The sequence below is a fragment of the Oratosquilla oratoria genome, chromosome 12, assembly GCF_046742065.1.
Source record: "Oratosquilla oratoria isolate Oo_2021 chromosome 12, ASM4674206v1, whole genome shotgun sequence".
In the NCBI taxonomy this organism is placed as follows: domain Eukaryota; kingdom Metazoa; phylum Arthropoda; class Malacostraca; order Stomatopoda; family Squillidae; genus Oratosquilla; species Oratosquilla oratoria.
Genome location: NC_134788.1, coordinates 68065598 through 68085597, shown reverse-complemented (window position 1 = coordinate 68085597; position 20000 = coordinate 68065598). Strand labels below are relative to the sequence as shown.

At 42.4% G+C, this 20000-nt stretch overlaps 1 protein-coding gene across 1 annotated transcript in view; it reads left to right on the top strand.

Annotated features, from left to right (window-relative positions):
- The window catches only part of LOC143030489 (glutamyl aminopeptidase-like), a 95690-nt gene that overhangs the window by 70627 nt on the left and 5063 nt on the right, over positions 1–20000 (top strand). Inside the window, exons 11-18 of the mRNA XM_076193639.1 lie at positions 1376–1600; positions 3482–3638; positions 5870–5997; positions 7086–7289; positions 10295–10368; positions 11478–11638; positions 14591–14705; positions 18594–18710. Coding sequence (XP_076049754.1) covers positions 1376–1600; positions 3482–3638; positions 5870–5997; positions 7086–7289; positions 10295–10368; positions 11478–11638; positions 14591–14705; positions 18594–18710 — 1181 coding nt within the window. The remainder of the gene's footprint in view (positions 1–1375; positions 1601–3481; positions 3639–5869; positions 5998–7085; positions 7290–10294; positions 10369–11477; positions 11639–14590; positions 14706–18593; positions 18711–20000) is intronic.

The window sequence follows — 20000 nt, the reverse complement described above, 5'->3', positions numbered from 1 at the left end:
GAAGCACCAGGCCCAAGGATCTCAACCCATTAAACTCCGATGACAAGATTCTTGTCATTTGGTCAAATAAAACAAAAAATCATAAAACACCAAAATGTTTGATCAAACAGCACCAGAAAAATATGACGTCAGTCCTCGCTTCGCTCGCGAGCGAAGCGAGGAGGACTGACGTCATATTTTTCTGGTGCTGTTTGATCAAACATTTTGGTGTTTTATGATTTTTTGTTTTATTTGACCAAATGACAAGAATCTTGTCATCGGAGTTTAATGGGTTAACTTGAGACAGATTAGATCCCCTTTGCTTCCAAGAAGGCGCCACAGAGGTGAATGAAATCGCCTGGTGGGAGTCAGAATGAAAGGAAAAGTTCCACACGGTACGCAAAGACCTAACGCCGACCCTCAAGTGAGTTCGTTTGAGTAGAAACGACTTCGTTAACAATTTTTTTTTTCGAATCTGCAAATGTCATATTACCTTGGCGTCATATATTGAGCTGAACGACGAACTAAGAGAAACTTATACGAATATTAGACACATTGTTGAATTGTTCTTAGTGAAGTCTAGAATATTGCAAGCGAAGTCGTTCTCCAGCTTTTCAAATTCACAACATTTGACGAGAATCGTGATCGTGTGACTGGGGCTTTAGACTGTTTGTCCGAGCAGTCCCGTCTCTATGAGAAGTGCCTTGGCTGGAACGGAGTTTTCCAAAAAATTCCTTATAGAGTTGATGAGGTTGGTAGAGGAGTATCGTCCAAATAGTAGGAAGGAGTAACTTAAACTTCGAAACTGTTTTAGGACTTGTATTCGATTTGCCCGTCCGCCATGACATACATAATACATAGAGAATAGATATAAGCTTTGAACAGAGTATGAAAATAAAACTCTACATATATAAATTCAACAATACAACAGTCATCCTCATATGAGATATAATTTTTAGAACATACTGTATTATTTATAAAAGACATATATAATGAATTGGTAAAGATTAAAAAATTTATGTACAGTTAAGATATGTGCAATTAGGGGACACTATAGCAGTGGCAGCGTGTTGCCACAGAGTATATGTTGTGTTGTTGGCGTGTATGATTGTGTGCAATGCAGCCTTCTATAATGTGTTGTATAGTGTGGAGGTGAAGTGTTACATCCTGGACAGTTACCTGTGATGCGGTCATCCAGCCTCTTCTGGTAACTTAGAAAGGCTGGATGGTGGCCACATCACAGTCTGGCCAGGTGGACTCTGTCCACTCGGGGGAAAGAGGATTCAGAGGGACGGATATCAGGGGGTCGGGCATGCAGCAATAAATTGTCTTTCAGTCTGTTGATAGAACAGTGAAAGATATGGTTATGAATATGCTTCTGACTTCTTTTTTCCAGGGTGCTTCAGTTCTACGAATGCTGGAAGATTTCATGGGGAGCGAAGACTTCCGGAAGGGTATCAGGAACTTCCTGAGAAAGTATATCTACGACAACGCCGTCACGCAGGACCTCTGGACGGAGCTCGAGAAGACGTCGTCGGAACATCTCAACATCACTCGTATCATGGATTCTTGGACTAGGCAGATGGGTTATCCGGTGTTGCACGTCAAAAAGGTTGGGCCGGTGAGTATGCTGCTGCGACGGGCGTGTGGATGTTGCCAATTGTATCTATTGTTTGTCTTTTATCTATCTTATTTATCTATTTCAATTTATCTATTCATCTTTTTATTTCTATTTGTTTGTTTATCTATTTAACTATTTATCTGTTTATCTTTATTATCATTATTATCACTAGTATTATTATCATTATTAGTATCATCATTAGTATTAGACGGGGTTTACATGATCTAACGGTTTGTCGAACGCGGTTCGACAGACACGTGTTTAAAGTGATGTGTGAACGTGTGAAAGGGGTATTTGGTTGTCGAACGTTGTTCGACAACCAAATACCCCGTTCACACATCACTTTAAACACGTGTCTGTCGAACCGCGTTCGACGAACCGTTAGACGACCGTGTAATTTCCCTCTTAGTATTACTGTCATTAGTATTAGTATCATTATCATTATTATATTTTCTTTTTCCTTCTCCTGGTTCGGATGGACATTTTTTTTTCCATTGCCCATGACGACGACAGCATCGCGTCAACGCGACGTGGTGTCATGCAAAGGAGACATTTAAAGAATGACAATCAAGTTAGAAATTAGCCTCACTCTTCTCTGAGTAGATAATAGTCTCCAATTATATAAGAATGCTGTGCAAATATGGTCCTTAGAGGTCACTAAACTCTCTATTGTATTCACTACTTGAAACTCGAAGCAATTAACCCATTCAACTCCGATGACAAGATGTCTTGTCATTTGGTCAAATAAAACAAAAAATCATAAAACACCAAAATGTTTGATCAAACACCAGAAAAATAGGACGTCAGTCCTCGCTTCGCTCGCAGCGAAGCGAGGACTGACGTCCTATTTTTCTGGTGTTTGATCAAACATTTTGGTGTTTTATGATTTTTTGTTTTATTTGACCAAATGACAAGACATCTTGTCATCGGAGTTGAATGGGTTAAGTCAAGGTTGAGGTTAGATTTACCTGATTCGTTTTATTTAAATTATTTATTTATTTATTCATTTATCTATACATCTATTCATTCATTCATACATTTGCTTATTTTATATATATTTTTCTTGTTTATTTAATTTTTTTCAGTTGTGGCCTCATTTATGTCCGATTAATTTGAAAAATACCAAAGCTAATTTTGTTCTATTTACCAATTATGGTTGTAGCGTTGTGTTTAGTAGAATTAGCTCCTAAGCTTCTAGATACGCGTTTTTATTGACTACAAAGACTCCTAGTGACCATGATAGATTGAATTTAGATTAATATTTTTTGAGGGCAATAAGCTGAAGTCTGTTCAAGATAGCGGATTGATATAATAATTTTTTTTAGACTATACCAGTAGTGGGAAACCTTTTGTAAGTGGGGGGGGGGGGGCAAAATCAGCAAACTATTTGATACAAAATTTTCTCGCGCGCAATCGGAGCAAAATCATAGGCTGCATACGAGTATCCCCCCCCCCCTTCACTTCTTAGGACCCCAATCCACCCTTCAGAGTAAAAGTTGGATGTTTGTTTGTTTTAAGATGAGCTCTGGGTTTTGCGTGTCGGTAAAAAGAAAAGTCGTTAGTGTGCCAGGTTCGGCACCCGTGCCAAGGGTTGCCCACCCTGATATAACCTTCACCTTGGAAGGGTCTTGATCACAAAGCTTTTCAAGCTTTGTGATCAAGACCCTAAGGGTCGAAACGTTAAGGCAGTAAGATTCTTCCATTATTCCTCGTATACTTCCTCCGCCTTCAGTTATATATTATATCGCCCATATACGGTCAATTTAATTGTCAATTCAGAGTATTGACAATGAAATTGCGCAATATAATTGATCGTGTATGGGCCGCTTAAGTGAAGGATAATTTACTACACTAACCAATTCTTCCTCTTGCGTTCTTCAGGACGCAGTTCGAGTGACTCAGAAGAGGTTCTTGGTGGACTCAGAAGCTGTAGGCGACAATGACTCGCCGTACGGCTACGTGTGGGACGCGGCCGTTTCCTACAGGACAGACCTCACAGACAGACAGCAAACCTGGTTCTACCGAGAGGCTGACTCAGGTGAGGTTCACATGTGGAAGGACAGTGGGTTAGATGAGTGTAGAAAGTAAGAGGGAGGGAGAGGGAAGGAGGGAGGTAAGGAGGGAGAGAGAGAGAGAGAGAAGCGTAGACTCAGAGGTGACTTGATACAGGTCTTTAAGATTTTAAAGGGAATTGACAACATCAAAAGTGACAAAATTTTCACATTGAATGAGAATCAGACAAGAAACAATGGTCTCAAACTATCCGGAAATAGCTTCAATTTGGAAGTAGGTAGAAACAACTTTGCCAACCGTGTAGTTAATGAATGGAATAAACTTCCTGCACAGGTAGTGCAATGTATTTCAGTTCGAAGCTTTAAGAATCATTTAGATAAATACCTAAGATGCTGTAATGATTATAATTTATTTTATATTATTTGTTTTTGTTTTGTTATCATTTGTCTGTCTGATTTTCATTTATTATTAGTTATATGTCAATTTATTATTATTTACTATTTACCTGTTTGTTTATTATTTAACTATACCTATGCATTTATTAATGTATTTTATTTGTTATTCACATTATTATCATTTTTATTTATTGTTTTATTATTATGATTTTTTTTCGCATCCGACCTAGATATGGATCAAAAGGTCTCTGTCGGCATGCTCCGCCTTTGTAATCCTTTGAAAGGCAGAGAGGTCGAGCAGTGAGAGAGAGAGGTCAGGCAGAGAGAGAGAGAGAGGTCAGGCAGAGAGAGAGAGGGCAGGCAGAGAGAGAGAGGGCAGGCAGAGAGAGAGAGGGCAGGCAGAGAGAGAGAGGGCAGGCAGAGAGAGAGAGAGGACAGGCAGAGAGAGAGAGAGAGAGAGAGAGAGAGAGAGAGAGAGAGAGAGAGAGAGAGAGAGAGAGGGAGAGAGAGAAAGAGAAAGAGAGAGAGCGGAGGGAGAGAGAGAGAGGAGGAGGGAGAGAGAGAGAGAGAGGAGGAGGGAGATAGAGAGAGGAGGAGGGAGATAGAGAGAGGAGGAGGGAGATAGGAAGAAGGAGAGAGGGAAAGAGGAAGTGGGAGAGAGGAAGAGAGGAAGAGGGAGAGGGGAAGAGAGAGAGAGAGAGAGGTCAGGCAGAGAGAGAGAGAGAGGTCAGGCAGAGAGAGAGAGAGAGAGAGAGAGGTCAGGCAGAGAGAGAGAGAGAGAGAGAGAGAGAGAGAGAGAGAGAGAGAGGTCAGGCAGAGAGAGAGAGAGAGAGAGGAAGAGAGGGGAAAAGGACAGAGACAGATAAACAGAGAGATAGAGAGGAAGGGAGAAGTAGGAAGAGGGAGAGTGAGGGAGGAAGGAAGACAGTGAGGGAGAGGGGGGGAAGGTGAGGGAGGAAGAGGAGGAGGCGACAAGGAGACGAGGAATAAGAGGAAATGTGGAGAAGAAGAGGAAGAAGAAGAAGAGAAGAAAATTGTCTTTTTATTCTCTCTCACTGTAAATCTCTACTTAAGGGCAGTGACCCTAATGTATAGTTCATAAACATCTAATCAATAGACTTAAGAGGGAGTTCACACGGTCTAACGGTTCGTTGAACGCGGTTCGACAGACACGTGTTTAAAGTGATGTGTGAACGGGGTATTTGGTTGTCGAACCGTGTTCGACAACCAAATACCCCGTTCACACGTCACTTTAAACACGTGTCTGTCGAACCGCGTTCGACGAACCGTTTGACCTTGTAAAACCCCATCTAAGGCGTTATCCCACTGGGTTATTTTTGCACCGACCTCCAATTCATCGGTGGTACCGCCTACCTCCAACACTTTTTCCGCCGTCAAATCGCTGTGGCAGACTATTTTGTTTTCTCAGTAGTTGACATAGAACATGCATTTGATAGTCTTGAGGAAAACTATTTTCTTCCAGCTCATTGTATTCCTTCCCGAAACTCCAACAGTAAAAGGAAAATAGCCAGTGTGATAGAGCCTTTAGACTTAATGTTATCACTATCTGTATATATATATATATATATATATATATATATATATATATATATATATATATACACATACAAATGGGTCCCAGTGATTAGAGATACATTTCAACAACCACAATGCACTTTAATTCTAAGCCATCAACATCGGGAGACAGCGCCGCATTTCAATTTCTGCATGTCGGCCTCCATTGGGTCTCCCGATGTTGTTAATATATATGTATATATATATATATATATATATATATATACATATATATATACATATATATATATATACCTTTGTTCTCACCCTCTCGCCATCCCCCCAGTGACACTGAGTATCCCGCCTGGGTCAAGTTGGGTCAAGTTGAACCACGATACCTTTGGGTACTACCGGGTCAACTACGACGACGCCCTCTGGGACGACCTCATCAGCGCCTTCAGGAAGGACCACACGGTGAGTGGCGAGTCCCGGAACGGGGTTGGGCTGGAATGCACGTGGAGACCCAATCCAGGAAAACCAATATATGAAAAAAGACAAATATATGAATAGATAAATTAACATGTAGATAAACAAATACATAAATACATAGATATATGAATAGATGAACAGATGAATAGGTAAATAGGTAGATGAAAATAGTCAATTTATAGATTAATGAATAAATGATAGAGGACAGATTGGATGGATGGATGGGTGGAGTACATGGATGGATGGAATGGATGTATGGAAGGTACGGGTGGATAGATAGGATGTATGGAAGACACGGGTGGATGGACAGATTGTACGAGGGTGGTTAATGACAGTATATTACAATGGGAAACAGTGTATCACATAAATCAAAACACTCCAACAAAACGTGCGTACACTCTGATGGCGTAATAAAATCTGACGCCACTTTGAGTTGGCGGGAAAACTCGTGGGCAGAACACTTGGTTCGCACATGTTCATTCCACAAACACAAAATACAAATTATGTACACAATGACAACAATGTACAACAACTTCAATTCATTTATATAATAACACTGATAACCCACTTTCGGAGAAGAATAAGCGAAAATATAAAGATCTGTGTATTTCGATCACTAACTGTGATCCTCTTCAGCAGATGTGAATTACAGAGTATTTATACAGAAGTAGTGAGGTACTCATTGTTCTCTACTCTGTAATTCACATCTGCTGAAGAGGATCACAGTTAGTGATCGAGACATACAGATCTTTATATTTTCATTTATTCTTCTCCGAAACTGGGTTATCAGTATTATTTTACCAATGTGCTACGACATAACTTTGTTGTCATTCATATAAGGGGAAAACACATATCTCCCGATCTAATGATATATACATACAATATTCACAAATATATGATGCTGAAACGTATACCATAACAAGATGTACAGGCTCCTTTGACTAATCTCCTCTTCCTGCAGGTGTTTTCCCCAAGTGACCCTTTATCCTTTTTTAATCTGAGTTCGTGGCCCTTATCCTGATATACTTCGAACAACTCTACGCCGTCCGAACTCACTCCTCCTCTTCCTGTAGGTCTTCTCTCCAAGTGACCGAGCTGGCGTTCTGGACGACGCCTTCAACTTGGCGGCGGCAGAGCTCATCCCCTACGACCGGGTCTTCTCCCTCATCTCGTACATGGACAAGGAGGACAACTATGTTGCCTGGAAACCTGTGGCCAGTCATCTCAAAAACATGGGTTTCCTTCTCAAAATGACCAAAGCTTACCCGGACTATAGGGTAAGTGCTCGGGTTCAGTCGTCATGGGGCAGGGACGGGTTATGGTAGGTACATAAGAACATAAGAATGAAGGAGACTGCAAAAGACCATAAGGCCTACACTAGGCAGCTCCGTATCCATCACCACCTCTCACCCCCCCCCATCCATAAAGTTGTCTAATCGTTTCTTAAAACAACTGATAGTTTCAGCGCTCACTACATGGTTACTAAGTTTATACCATTTGTCGACCTCCCTATTAGTAAACCAATTCTTGCCTATTTCCTTTTTAAATCTGAATTTGTCCAGTATATAACCATTACTGCGAGTCCCGCCCTGTTGTTTTAATATAATGACATTGTTTACATCACCCTTGTTAAAGCCTTTGATCCACTTGAACACCTCTATCAGATCACCCCGCACTCTGCGGGGTGATCTAATAGAGCCGGGGAAGGAATCCATATGGCAGGGACGTTCGCAGTAATTTTTGTTAAGGCTGCATAGGCATATATTTACATCATCTACATGAGAATTGCCTTTTTTACTTTCGTCAATCGTACTCTGATATTCTGTAACTTGGAAAATTAACGAAATTATACGTGACGACAGGCAAAGTTTCAAGCACATCCTGGATTTCTAGGGGAGGGGGGGGAGACAGCTGTTCCCCTTGCCCCCTCTCTGGACGCCCATGCATATATGAGCTTAGAAAATAGGGAAAAGGGGGAATGTTAGAAGGGAAAGGAGATGTGGGTATTTGACAAGGAAATGAAACGAGTGTATTAGTAATGGAATGAAATGAGGGTATGTTAGAAAGGGGAAAGGTGAGGGTATATACAGAGAAATGAAACGTGGGGGGATACTACCAGGAAAGCGGATAGCAGTGGTGGGTCATCTCAGGAAGTACTTCGAAGGATTGGCATAGCCCATGGTGTTATAGACTATCTCAACCAGCGAATGACGTCGTCGTTATTTATGTAGGAGGACTGAGGTTCGAATGTTCAAGTCGCTTGTTCTCCTTATCTCGGTGTAATATGAGACATTGATATTGAAGGCTGACTTCAAGAGGTATCTCGATGACTTTGGTACCAAGTGCCTTGGGAGAATCATCGGGTATCGCTGGAATGACTTTGTATCAGAGCAGAGACTGTGCTGTGAGACTCGGTCAAGGCCACTTACCTGCATAATTCGTGAACGTCAGCTCCGGTTATATGGACGTGTGCCACGTTCCCCTGATGTTGATCCTACTCACAGGGTTGTCTCCACAAGAGACAACCCTCGATGGAGGAGACTAAGGAGTCTCCCACAGAATTCATTGCTGTGGCAGGTTGACCGAACCTGTCGATAGTTGTTTAGAGTGAGAAGGAAGTGTCTTCATGGAAGCTTACTAGGAGAGAACGGCGTGTGAGTGGAGCAACGCTCTCCCTGCCGTATGCCCCTAATTGAAGATGACTATAATCTATCGATTCTAGCTTGAGCCCTAAGGTTCGGTTTGATGAGACCACGCTGCTGCCACATCACTCCATCACTCTCTTCAGTGGGGCTCGCTACCTTTCTCTCTCTCTTAGATGTTAAAAGGAGACTGTATGAAGGAGTAATTGTTATGACAGAACTGTATGGGGCAGAAACATGGAACATAAGAGAGACGCCTGAACACCAGTTTGATCCTGGCAATCAGTTCGTCCTTGGTGTTGCAGGCGGTACGATTGGTGTCTTTTTCAACTGCCCTTACACGTAATTGTCCATGGGGTTGCAATCAGGCGAGTTGGGGGTCCAGATGTTGGGACTGGTGAAGTCTTTTTCAACTGCGCCAATGGGGTTGCAATCAGGCGAGTTGGGGGGGGGGCAGATGTTGGGACTGGTGAAGTCGTAGAAGTTCTCAGACAGCCACTTCTGGGTTTTCCCGGAGGTGTGACACGGAGCTGAGTCCTGCTGCCACACGTATGGTCTTCCCGCAGCCACCCTCTCCACCCAGCGCTTGACAATAGTGGACAGCAACTCTGAAGCGAGTATAAGTCCCTCTTCAAAGATGTGGGGCGGTATGACGTGGCCTTCGCTGGAAACACACCCAAAGACCATCACAGTTTGAGGAAACTTGGTCTTCATGAAGCATGAGACTTCGTGCGGACTGTAGGCTAGCCACCTGTTGTTCTGTGCGTTGTGCAGCTGGTCCTGGTAGTTCTTCTCGTCTGAGAAGAACCAGAGCATCCACGGCTCGACTGGGTGTAGACATCAGAGAGTATCGTCTCCCCGCCATTGTTCCAGTCCCATCAACATCATCACCTCTATCTGGAGATGCGACCTTGAGGGTCTGACACTCGGTTTTCGGAATAGGCTTGATATTAAGTTTTAGAGACAAGCATCTGGGATGTCTAATACCACGAACAATAGCTTCCACAGTGGTGTTAATGCCATCTTTCACCACATCTACAAACACTGCCACCATCCTCCTTTGACATGAACTATAAGTCCTGTCAGCGTCAACACTCTTGTCAACACGAAGACTTGACAACACAAAGTGTAACTTTACTTTTCTCAATATTTCAAACTATATAGTCTCAATTGCACCCCGAAATTTGCTATGCAGTGAAGTTCAGAATTCAAAAATGCATTATTGGCAACTATAAATATATTCTAAACTTCATGTAACCAGAAATAGAGCTCCTTGTACCTCTTAGAACAGTGGTTCCCAAACTTTTTTTGGCCGCGACCCAAATCCAGATCTGGTGAAGATGTGGCTACCCAAGCATCAAAAAGCAATTTCAAAAGTCTTCTTTTATTGAAAACACAAGTGTAGGGAAGCTTTTGATTGATTTTTTTTTTTCTAACAAGGTCTCACGACCCATTCTTGAACACTTCGCGACCTATGTTTGGGTCGCGACCCATAGTTTGGGAATCGCCGTCTTAGAACCTACTCTCACTCCACCTGGGGGTGTGGGAGACAGAACCACAGCCATTTGTTGGTCTCCCATCGTCGTTACGAGGCGGAAGTCATTCAAACTGCTAATGAGGCGATTTTTTCCCTGTTGCAGCGGTACGTAGTGCAGCTCGTCGAGGGTCATGTGGCTAGACTGGGCAGCAGTGACAATGGCACGCACCTCGAGAGGTAAGACTCATATGTCCTGGTCATACATTCAGTATTATCGTCAAATGTTGTGAATTTGAAAAGCTGGAAGACGACTTCGTTTACATTGTTCTAGACTTCACTAAGGAGAATTCAACAGTGTGTCTAATATTTGTATAGATTTAACTTAGAACGTCATTCAGCTTCTCAATATATAGAGATTTGAAAAGTAAAATATTGTAACCTAAATCGTTTCTACTCAGACAAACTCACTTAAGTCACATATATGTGACTGTGGCTTTAGGAAGGCCTGGTCTTTGATGACAGAATAAGCTGATTCAACTATTCTTAATATTAATTGAGGAATGCCCCAACATTAATATTTCTAAAGGGCAGTGGACTCCTGACATTATTTCACGCGCGGCAGTGAGTAGGCTGGTATGAAGCTTACAACCCCCCTCACCTCACCCTCCTCCTCCACCCCATTTTACCCCGCGCTTGAGTAATGTCATCAGTCCACGTTCCCTCTCTTTCCTGTGCTTTTGTAGCTTATAAGTCCCGTTTGTCCTGTCTTATGTATTTACCTGAAGAGGGCTACAGTTGATAGCCGAAATATAGGAATCTTCTTTTATTCGAAGTTTTTTTCTCCGACTGTGGGTTTCCTGTGTGTCATTTACAAATGTGCTATTTAGAAGAAAAAAAAAATATATATATATATATATGATATATATACACATACATACATACATACATATATGTATGATTAATTCGTACTATGTAATGTTATAAATATAACTGCCATTTCTCCTCCTCTACTCACTTCTTTCCTTCTCCTCCTTTTGTCTTGTCTCCCTTCTTTTCCCATCCTCCCTCTCTCCTTCTGTTCTACCCATTTCTCTTCCCTCCTTCCCCTCATTCTCTCGTTCCTCTCGTCCCTGTGCCCTTCCTCCTTGCCCCTTCTCCTTTACCCTCCTTCACAACATTCTCTCTCTCTCTCTCTCTCTCTCTCTCTCTCTCTCTCTCTCTCTCTCTCTCTCTCTCTCTCTCTCTCTCTCTCTCTCTCTCTCCACTCATCTCATCTCATCTCATCTCATCTCCTTGCCCACGAAAAAATCCTTCCTTCAGTCAGTGACGTCCCTTTTGACCCGCAGGAGCCTCCGGCCGACCCTGCTGTCTGTGGCGTGTTCCCACGGGGAGCCCCGTTGCCTGTCGCAGGCCTCACACCTCCTGCAGCAGTGGCTAGAGGACCCCAGTTTCTACATCCCACCCAACTTGAGGTCCTACGTCTATCACTACGGCATGAAGAGCGCAGGTCAGTGCTCTTCCTTCTCTTCCTCTTTCTTTTCCTTTTTCCTCCTGCTGAGGATGCCCATGGGACTCGAGTTCGTCCATCCTCCAAAAAACAGTCTTCAGACACGAGTGTCATTTTCTACAAGTGACAGTAACGAGTAGGCTGACATAAAAGATTCAACTGTCTTTACCATTTTTCGGAAACGAGGTTTCCAAGATCTGGCTTAACCCATTCAACTCCGATGACAAGATGTCTTGTCATTTGGTCAAATAAAACAAAAAATCATAAAACACCAAAATGTTTGATCAAACACCAGAAAAATATGACGTCAATCCTCGCTTCGCTCGCAGCGAAGCGAGGACTGACGTCATATTTTTCTGGTGTTTGATCAAACATTTTGGTGTTTTATGATTTTTTGTTTTATTTGACCAAATGACAAGACATCTTGTCATCGGAGTTGAATGGCTTAAAGTGGGTTATGAGCCATCGAGAGCTCATTCAGCCTGGAATCTGCACTCCCTCCCCAACACAGATTTTTATTCTAAATATTATCAATAAAGTAGAGTCGCGGACAAAGTAATCTGGCACAGTAGCGTACGGTTATGCTCTGGTTGATAGTTGTGTGTGACAACTCTACTTGCTTACCAGTTGCTCATGATATCGTCGTCGCCCCAACATGGCGTCAATCAAAATACCAAAACAAAAGAAAATTTTCTCCCTCACGGTCGCCAGAAGTCCTCCACTCAGATATGTTGTGTTCGTAGCTGTACACTCCCACTGTTTAAGAGGTCTGCAGGGATGTGTATGACGGTCTGTAAAGCATCCTGGCAGTGTTGGCATGTGTGGTCTGCTGTGTTGTCTAATCTGTATTGGTATGGTTCTGAATATTATATGATGCCCATAGCAAAATATTATTGTTCTTAATCTCCCCCTTTTAGCCAGACCTCTGAGTATTGTATGCATATGGCTGTGTAGGCGTGGCTGGGCAGGGGTGGTGGGATGGTGGTACGTATAGTGTAGAAAACTTCTCGTGTAGTGTGATTGGTGCTTTGGGATTTGATCGATGGTTGTTATGTCTTTTGTGCTGCACATTACAGTACAACATGTTTGCGAATGCACAAAACATTGTTTTCTGCGTGTGGGTGATATTCACGGGTGTCGTCCATGTGTAGACAGTGATTTTTGTGGGGCCTTGTTTTGTGTGACCTGTAGCTAATGGTGCGTCTGTAATGGGTGCTGCATGTTCTGGACTATCATACTCTAGCACGAGTCTCAGGTACAGGTTGTTATTTTTTAGATTTAATATCTTGTTTAAAGTCTGTGCCAGTAATCTGAGGGTGTTGAAACATGTGCTGCATTTTTGTGTAATATATTGTGTGCTTTGGGGAAGAGGGGAATGTCTGTTGAGGAAGGACGGGAGAGGACAGAAGACAGGGGTGAATGGAGAATGGTTGTATATGGATGATGTTGTGATGCATGAGGTGGAATGGGCGGGGGGGATGGGGACTGAGGTTGTATGTGTGAGCAAAATTTGACGCAGCCCGAAGAGACTTCTCCCCGTCTTCTCCTTTTATGCATGGGGGGACGGAGAGGGGGGGGTCGCCGATTTAATGAAGCGGCCTTTCTGTGGATGTGCTGCGTCTTGCGACATTACTTCTGACCCAGGGCAGTGGACAGGATGCAGGGATGACCCGTCATCCAGGAGGTGCTAAGATGGGAGGGAGGGTGGAGGGGTGTGGAGTGTATTCAGGGATGGAATGGGTGGGAATGATTTTATGCCTTTTCCTTTTTGGGTACCTCCCTTGTAAGGGGGAAAAAGCCTTGGTATATGTATGTATGTATGTACAAATAAGACTGAGGTTTGTTTGTGAATCAAAGTATATCTACCTGGTGTGTGTATGTGTAGAAGACGTGCGTTGTTGAACATAAGGCAAGGTTTAATGGAGTGTTTATCGTTGTTGCTTACAAGGAGTGTGATTTCCGATCTGGCTGGTGGTACCTTCAGTAAATGTGATTAGCGGCTGGTCTAGTCTATGTATGCATGACTAGAAACGAGTTATGATTGCTTCTTGCTTGTGATGCATGCACGTGAGTGTGATGCCAATGAGAGATGTATATTATTTCAATGATGGAGAACATAAGCACAGAGGAAGGCACGGAACCCTAAACACTCTAACGTTTCGTTCGCGTAGAACTTCTTCAGAGAACGCGAACGAAACGTTAGAGTGTTTAGGGTTCCGTGCCTTCTCCTGTGTTTATGTTCTCCATCATTGAAATAATTTGTCTAAAACATCAGTGATGTATATGTTTATGTTGTTTAGGTGTCTTACATTGAAATTGAATAGTGTAGTGAGAGAAGAGAACCTCGTGGGTTTCCGTTGGGTACGTTTCTGGGGGCATGAAGAGGCTGTTGCATATTCCTGAGAGGTAGACCGGCAACTGTCGCCTCGTGTTGTGCAGTGGTGTGTTGTGCATCTTGTCTGTGAAGAATATTAGTCTCACTGTGGTACAACAAGCATCGGTTGAAGCAACCATTGCAGAGCTTCAGTCCACAGAGTAATACTCCCACATTGTCCAGAATAGGCGTGTGGAGTAGAACGGGGCAGCACTTACACTGACACAGGGCTGGAAGTTCTGTCTGGAATAGTTCGGCAGTTCTGGTTTGCTTTTGTGAACGAAACCTAACGACAGTGAAACAGGAAGGGAGAGTGTTGAACTTTGGAAACAAAGGAGAGGGGGAAGGGGAGGGGAGAAGAGGGAAGGGAAAAGGAGAGGAGGGGAGAGGAGAGGAAAGGAGAAGAGAAGAGGGAATTTAGTTTTTTTCAATTTCGTCTTCATATGTCCATATCTTCGTCCCCCTCCCACTCATTTTTAATCATGCTTAGTTTTTATATTTCGTTCTTACTTCATTTGGTTCTGTTGATCATATTTCTTCAGTTTATATATATATATTTGTTCTTTCTTCCAACTCAGGTGAGAAGGAGTGGAATATCATGCTGGAACGGTACAAGGCTGAGATCAACGCCCAGGAGAAAGACAAGATTCTGATGGGCCTTGTCAGCATCAACTCCGACTGGATCCTTCAAAGGTGACCAATAATCCATGCTCCTATGATTATACCCATTGTTTTCACATTTGTGTGTTTGTGTCATCCGTAATAAACCTTTGCTCGAAAGGTTCCGTAATGTTCCGGGGAGTCCTGGAAATGTCTGAGAGATTCAAAGAAGTTTCGGAAGGTTCAATGAAGTTCCGGGAGGGTGCAGGAAATTCCGGGAAGTTCCGAGGGTTACAAGAGATTCAGTGAACTTCTAGGAAGTTCCTGGAGGTTTCGGGAAATTTCGGAAAGGTCCGGGAAGTTCCTGGAGATTCCAGGAAGTTCTGAGGAGATAGGAAGAACTATTTCCCAATAACATTTCAATAAGAACCCACTATGTTGGATAAGAAGAAGCGAAATAGACAATATCGATACATTTCGATCACGGACTGTGATCCTCTTCAGTGGAATACGTATTCCACTGAAGATCGTCAGTCCGTGATTGAAATATATGGATATCGTCTATTTCATTTCTTCTTATCCAATACAGTGGGCTCTTGTTGAAATTTACGAATGTGTTACGAGATTACTTTGTAGTTGTTTCCTAGTAAGTTTAATACTGTTGAATATATTTTAACATAAAATCAGCTGTACGTAAAATTGATGTAATTTTTACGGTACGCGTATACTAATGATGGTAATAATAATAATGATAATATGATAATAGTATGATAATGATGGTAATAAGAATGACAAGAATAATGACAATAATAGGAATAATAAATCTATATATACTCTAAGGGTTTCTTCCCATTTATATGAGAGGTAGCCAAGCCATAGACACGCACCTTCTCCCATCCATTCCTCTCCCATCCACAACCGTTGTTTTCCTCTCATCAGCTAATTAATAATAATGGTAATAATAATGGTAATAGCAGCTGGTAACGATCCTCGAACTCTTTCATAGGTCTCTGTGTTGTAGGGGCGTTTCTTGGTCACTTGTTGTCCGATCACCTTATTTGGAAAGGTGTAGGAAATGCCATTGAAGAGAGGCCAAACGCAGATTTGCGCAAATTGTGTGTACACACCCTTTTTATGTTTGTTTCTCCCCGCAAGCTCGGGCTATATAAGGAGTAAAATGTTTCTCCACTGTGTTATTTCTGAAGAAGCCCTGCTGCTGGGCGAAACGTCAAATATATTGGATCCCATACTCTGCGTTTGGCCTCTCTCCTTCAGTGCTGTTGCAGTTGTTGCTGCTTTTACTCATATACAGTTGAAGTTGATAGGGAGAGATCTTTAATCCGTTCCGAAGGAAATGTCAGCCCCCTCATGGTTCCCTCCCCATATATGGATATGTATAACATCTTTTCAACCACAATTCACCTTTAATAACCCATTAAACTCCGATGACAAGATTCTTGTCATTTGGCCAAATAAAACAAAAAATCATAAAACACCAAAATGTTTGATCAAACACCAGAAAAAATATGACGTCAGTCCTCGCTTCGCTCGCGAGCGAAGCGAGGACTGACGTCATATTTTTCTGGTGCTGTTTGATCAAACATTTTGGTGTTTTATGATCTTTTGTTTTATTTGACCAAATGACAAGAATCTTGTCATCGGAGTTTAATGGGTTCACTCGGCATTCCCGGGAACAAATGAGCCGACAAGGGCTGGTCGAGATGCTTCCGCTCCACTGCTTCCCTCTAGTTTATTCTCTGACCCACACCACAAAAAATGCAGGGAGAAACACCCGACTAAACATCTGAAGGTTTTCTGATATCATATGTGCCAGTGGCTCTTATCCGACCAGATTAACCAACCCTTTGAGACAACATTGACGTTCTTAACCCGTACGTCGTCGGACGAATGTTGTATATAATCCCTCCCCCAGCGTCGGAGCCAAGATCCATTTTATTTATTTTTTTAAGTTTATCTATTATTTTTTTTAATCAACTATAAATTATATGAAGCCAAGAAATCTTGCTTATCTTGATTCACCTTAGCCTAGAAATGGAGAAACTGCGTCAATTTTGTCGCGATATGCGTGCGAAAGTTTGGTAGAAAGTCCGTAGACTTTCTTTCGCTCCTCACGCGGGTTCAATGAGAACGTCCGTCGTATGTTTTTCGGGGAAGCTTCGTTAGAATTTCAGAGAGAGAAGGGATTTGATATTTATGATGTTTCAAGTCAATGTACAGTCGCCCATAATAGTCTGACACTTACGGAAAACGTGTTTATAGTTTTTTGTGGATTTTTTTTTTTGCAAATATTTATCACATTGTTATGTGGTAAATTGATTTATTGGTATCTTTTTTTATATAATTTCATGGAGGATAGGTGACTATAATGTTTCTTATTGTTTTGGTAAATGTTTTAGTAAGCATCCATCACACCATTATTGCCCTGCCACATTTTGTATTACCCATTTATTACGAAAATTGGCAGTGCAAAATTGCCAGTTCTATACGTCTGAATACGTACTAAATAGCACCTTCCTAACTGTCGAAGTACAACTTCACCTCCACATACTTCGTTTTGTACACCAGAATCGCCTAAATTACGTCCTAAAGTCCGATTTTATACCCCAAGTTACCCCAGAAAATTGCTGCTAGGGTTGTCAGTTTTGTCAAGAAAAAAAAGAAGAAAAAAAAAGTGCCTTTTATAGCCAATGGATAGGGCTACTTGGTCATTACCACAGATTTGACCCTCAACGTAATGCCCAGTTTTGGCGAATTTTTTGAATTTGTGGCATACGATATACTGTATGCTGCTGACACTATAGGGGTTAAGAATATCACAACCTTGTTTATTCTGTACTCTGATAATTGACAAACAACCTTCCACCTGTCTCCACAACCCAACTGATGTCTTCGATATCAATACGATATCATCATCAAGGATAGTATCGCTGGTGATTCTTGGTGACGAAATACAATCCTTCATCACCGCAGTCTCCTTTTCCATATCCTTCATCTCTTTCTTCACCACCTCTTCCTCCTCCTCTTCTTCTATCTCCTAAACATTTGGGCTTCCACGTTTATTTCATACCTGTATTCTTATCAATCTTGTTTGATGATTCATTGAGAGATTATTTTCGTTGATGCCACATCACCTAGCTCATGTATCCCTGTAAGAGAACATGTTAGGAGGGCAATCAGAGTAGCATATACAATATTAGTCTGTTCTACATTTGTACTACAAGGACCGTGAGGTCTTGGCGTGGCGGCTCGCAAACGTCTCAATCCCATGGACTGATGTCGATGGATTCATTACATAAACTCCACTGACTCTCACACTTGGTAAAGCAACATTTATACTTAGCAAAACCACTTCATCAAGTCGTATCCAGGTAGCGAGGGCCTCTTTCAACACGTCCCATCCGAGGAGGGGAAGGGCAGTCATGATTCTTGTGGCGTGGATGAAATGGATGATTTGACGAGTTAACCCATTCAACTCCGATGACAAGATGTCTTGTCATTTGGTCAAATAAAACAAAAAATCATAATAAAACAACAAAATGTTTGATGATCAAACAGCACCAGAAAAATATGACGTCATCAGTCCTCCTCCTCCTCGAGGAGGAGGACTGATGAACGTCATATTTTTCTGGTGCTGTTTGATCATCAAACATTTTGTTGTTTTATTATGATTTTTTGTTTTATTTGACCAAATGACAAGACATCTTGTCATCGGAGTTGAATGGGTTAAACACCATATGAGGACGGAGCCTTTATTTGTACGACGTTTCGCTTATTACTTGAAAAAGCTGTAATAAGCGAAACGTCGTACAAATAAAGGCTCAGTCCTCATATGGTGTTTAACTCGTCAAATCGTGTCGGCAACTGCCACTTTCAAGGAAAAAAAAAAAATGGATGATACATGGATAAAGACTCAGTTTATCAATGCTAACTGTGACCCCCCTAATCTTCCCTCTCCTGCAGGTTCCTGGACGTGGCGCGAAATGAGAGCCTCATCAGGACACAAAACTACCAGACTGCCCTAATCCGTGTCGCCAGATCTGGGTTCACCGGAGCACAGCTCGTCTGGAACTTCATCACGTAAGTGGAGGGTCTCGCATCGTGCCCGTACTCCTACTACGGAGGAGGGAGTCTGAACAAGAACAGGTCGCTTAACCCATTAAACTCCGATGACAAGATTCTTGTCATTTGGTCAAATAAAACAAAAAATCATAAAACACCAAAATGTTTGATCAAACACCAGAAAAGTATGACGTCAGTCCTCGCTTCGCTTGCGAGCGAAGCGAGGACTGACGTCATACTTTTCTGATGTTTGATCAAACATTTTGGTGTTTTATGATTTTTTGTTTTATTTGACCAAATGACAAGAATCTTGTCATCGGAGTTTAATGGGTTAAATAGAAAATAAAAAAGAAATATATTAAAATTTGGTGTTGAGTGGGTTAGGGGGTCGTTACTTGCGACGAAGGTCGAGGTGAGGGCGGTTCGAATCCTGCCATAGGCGAAGTTGAACCAACCACTCTACAGAGCCCTCTGTGAGGGGCACCGTCCCAGCCTCCCGATAAGGGGGGGGGGAGTGTGTGACGTTAAACCATAGCATCATCATCATCAAGTCCTCATGACGTCATACAAGAACAGGTCGCCCAAAGGGGAAAAAAAAAGGTGTTGTAAGCCCTCATGAGGTCATGTCGTTAACCTCTTCGATACGATGCCGCCCACGTGGGCGTCATGAGGCGTGAGTGGGTATACGAGGGTGCCGGGGTTGGCGTTTTGATTATATTTATTTTGTAGTTGTAGCTAAGTGACCCCCAAATTCTGTGAAATGGTTTGATCACGTTTTCTCTGTTTATTATTACTCAGAGTAAAAGAGAACGAGTAATGCAGCAGTGACTTTATATTTTATGACGTAAGTAGTGTGATGCATCGTACATTAGGCATCCGATACTGCGCACGAGAATTTGGCTTGTATTGAAGATGTTAAATATGTCTGCGAAATGAAGTGCCCTGTTCTTGCCCAGACCTCCTTCTCCCAGGTAGTGTATTTCAGTGGATCTAAATTCGATTGAAAACGTCATGTGATTTTAATCAAATGAAGCTCAGTCCGGGAGGGTACCGACTGTCGATCATGAAGCCAGCACGTGATCCAAAATAATGGTGAATCCCATAAACACACACACACACATGCACACACACACGCACGGGTCGACCCGTGCGTGTGTGTGTGCATGTGTGTGTGTGTGTTTATGGGATTCACCATTATTTTGGATCACGTGCTGGCTTCATGATCGACAGCCGATACCCTCCCGGACTGAGCTTCATTTGATTAAAATCACCTGACGTTTTCAATCGAATTTAGATCCACTGAAATGC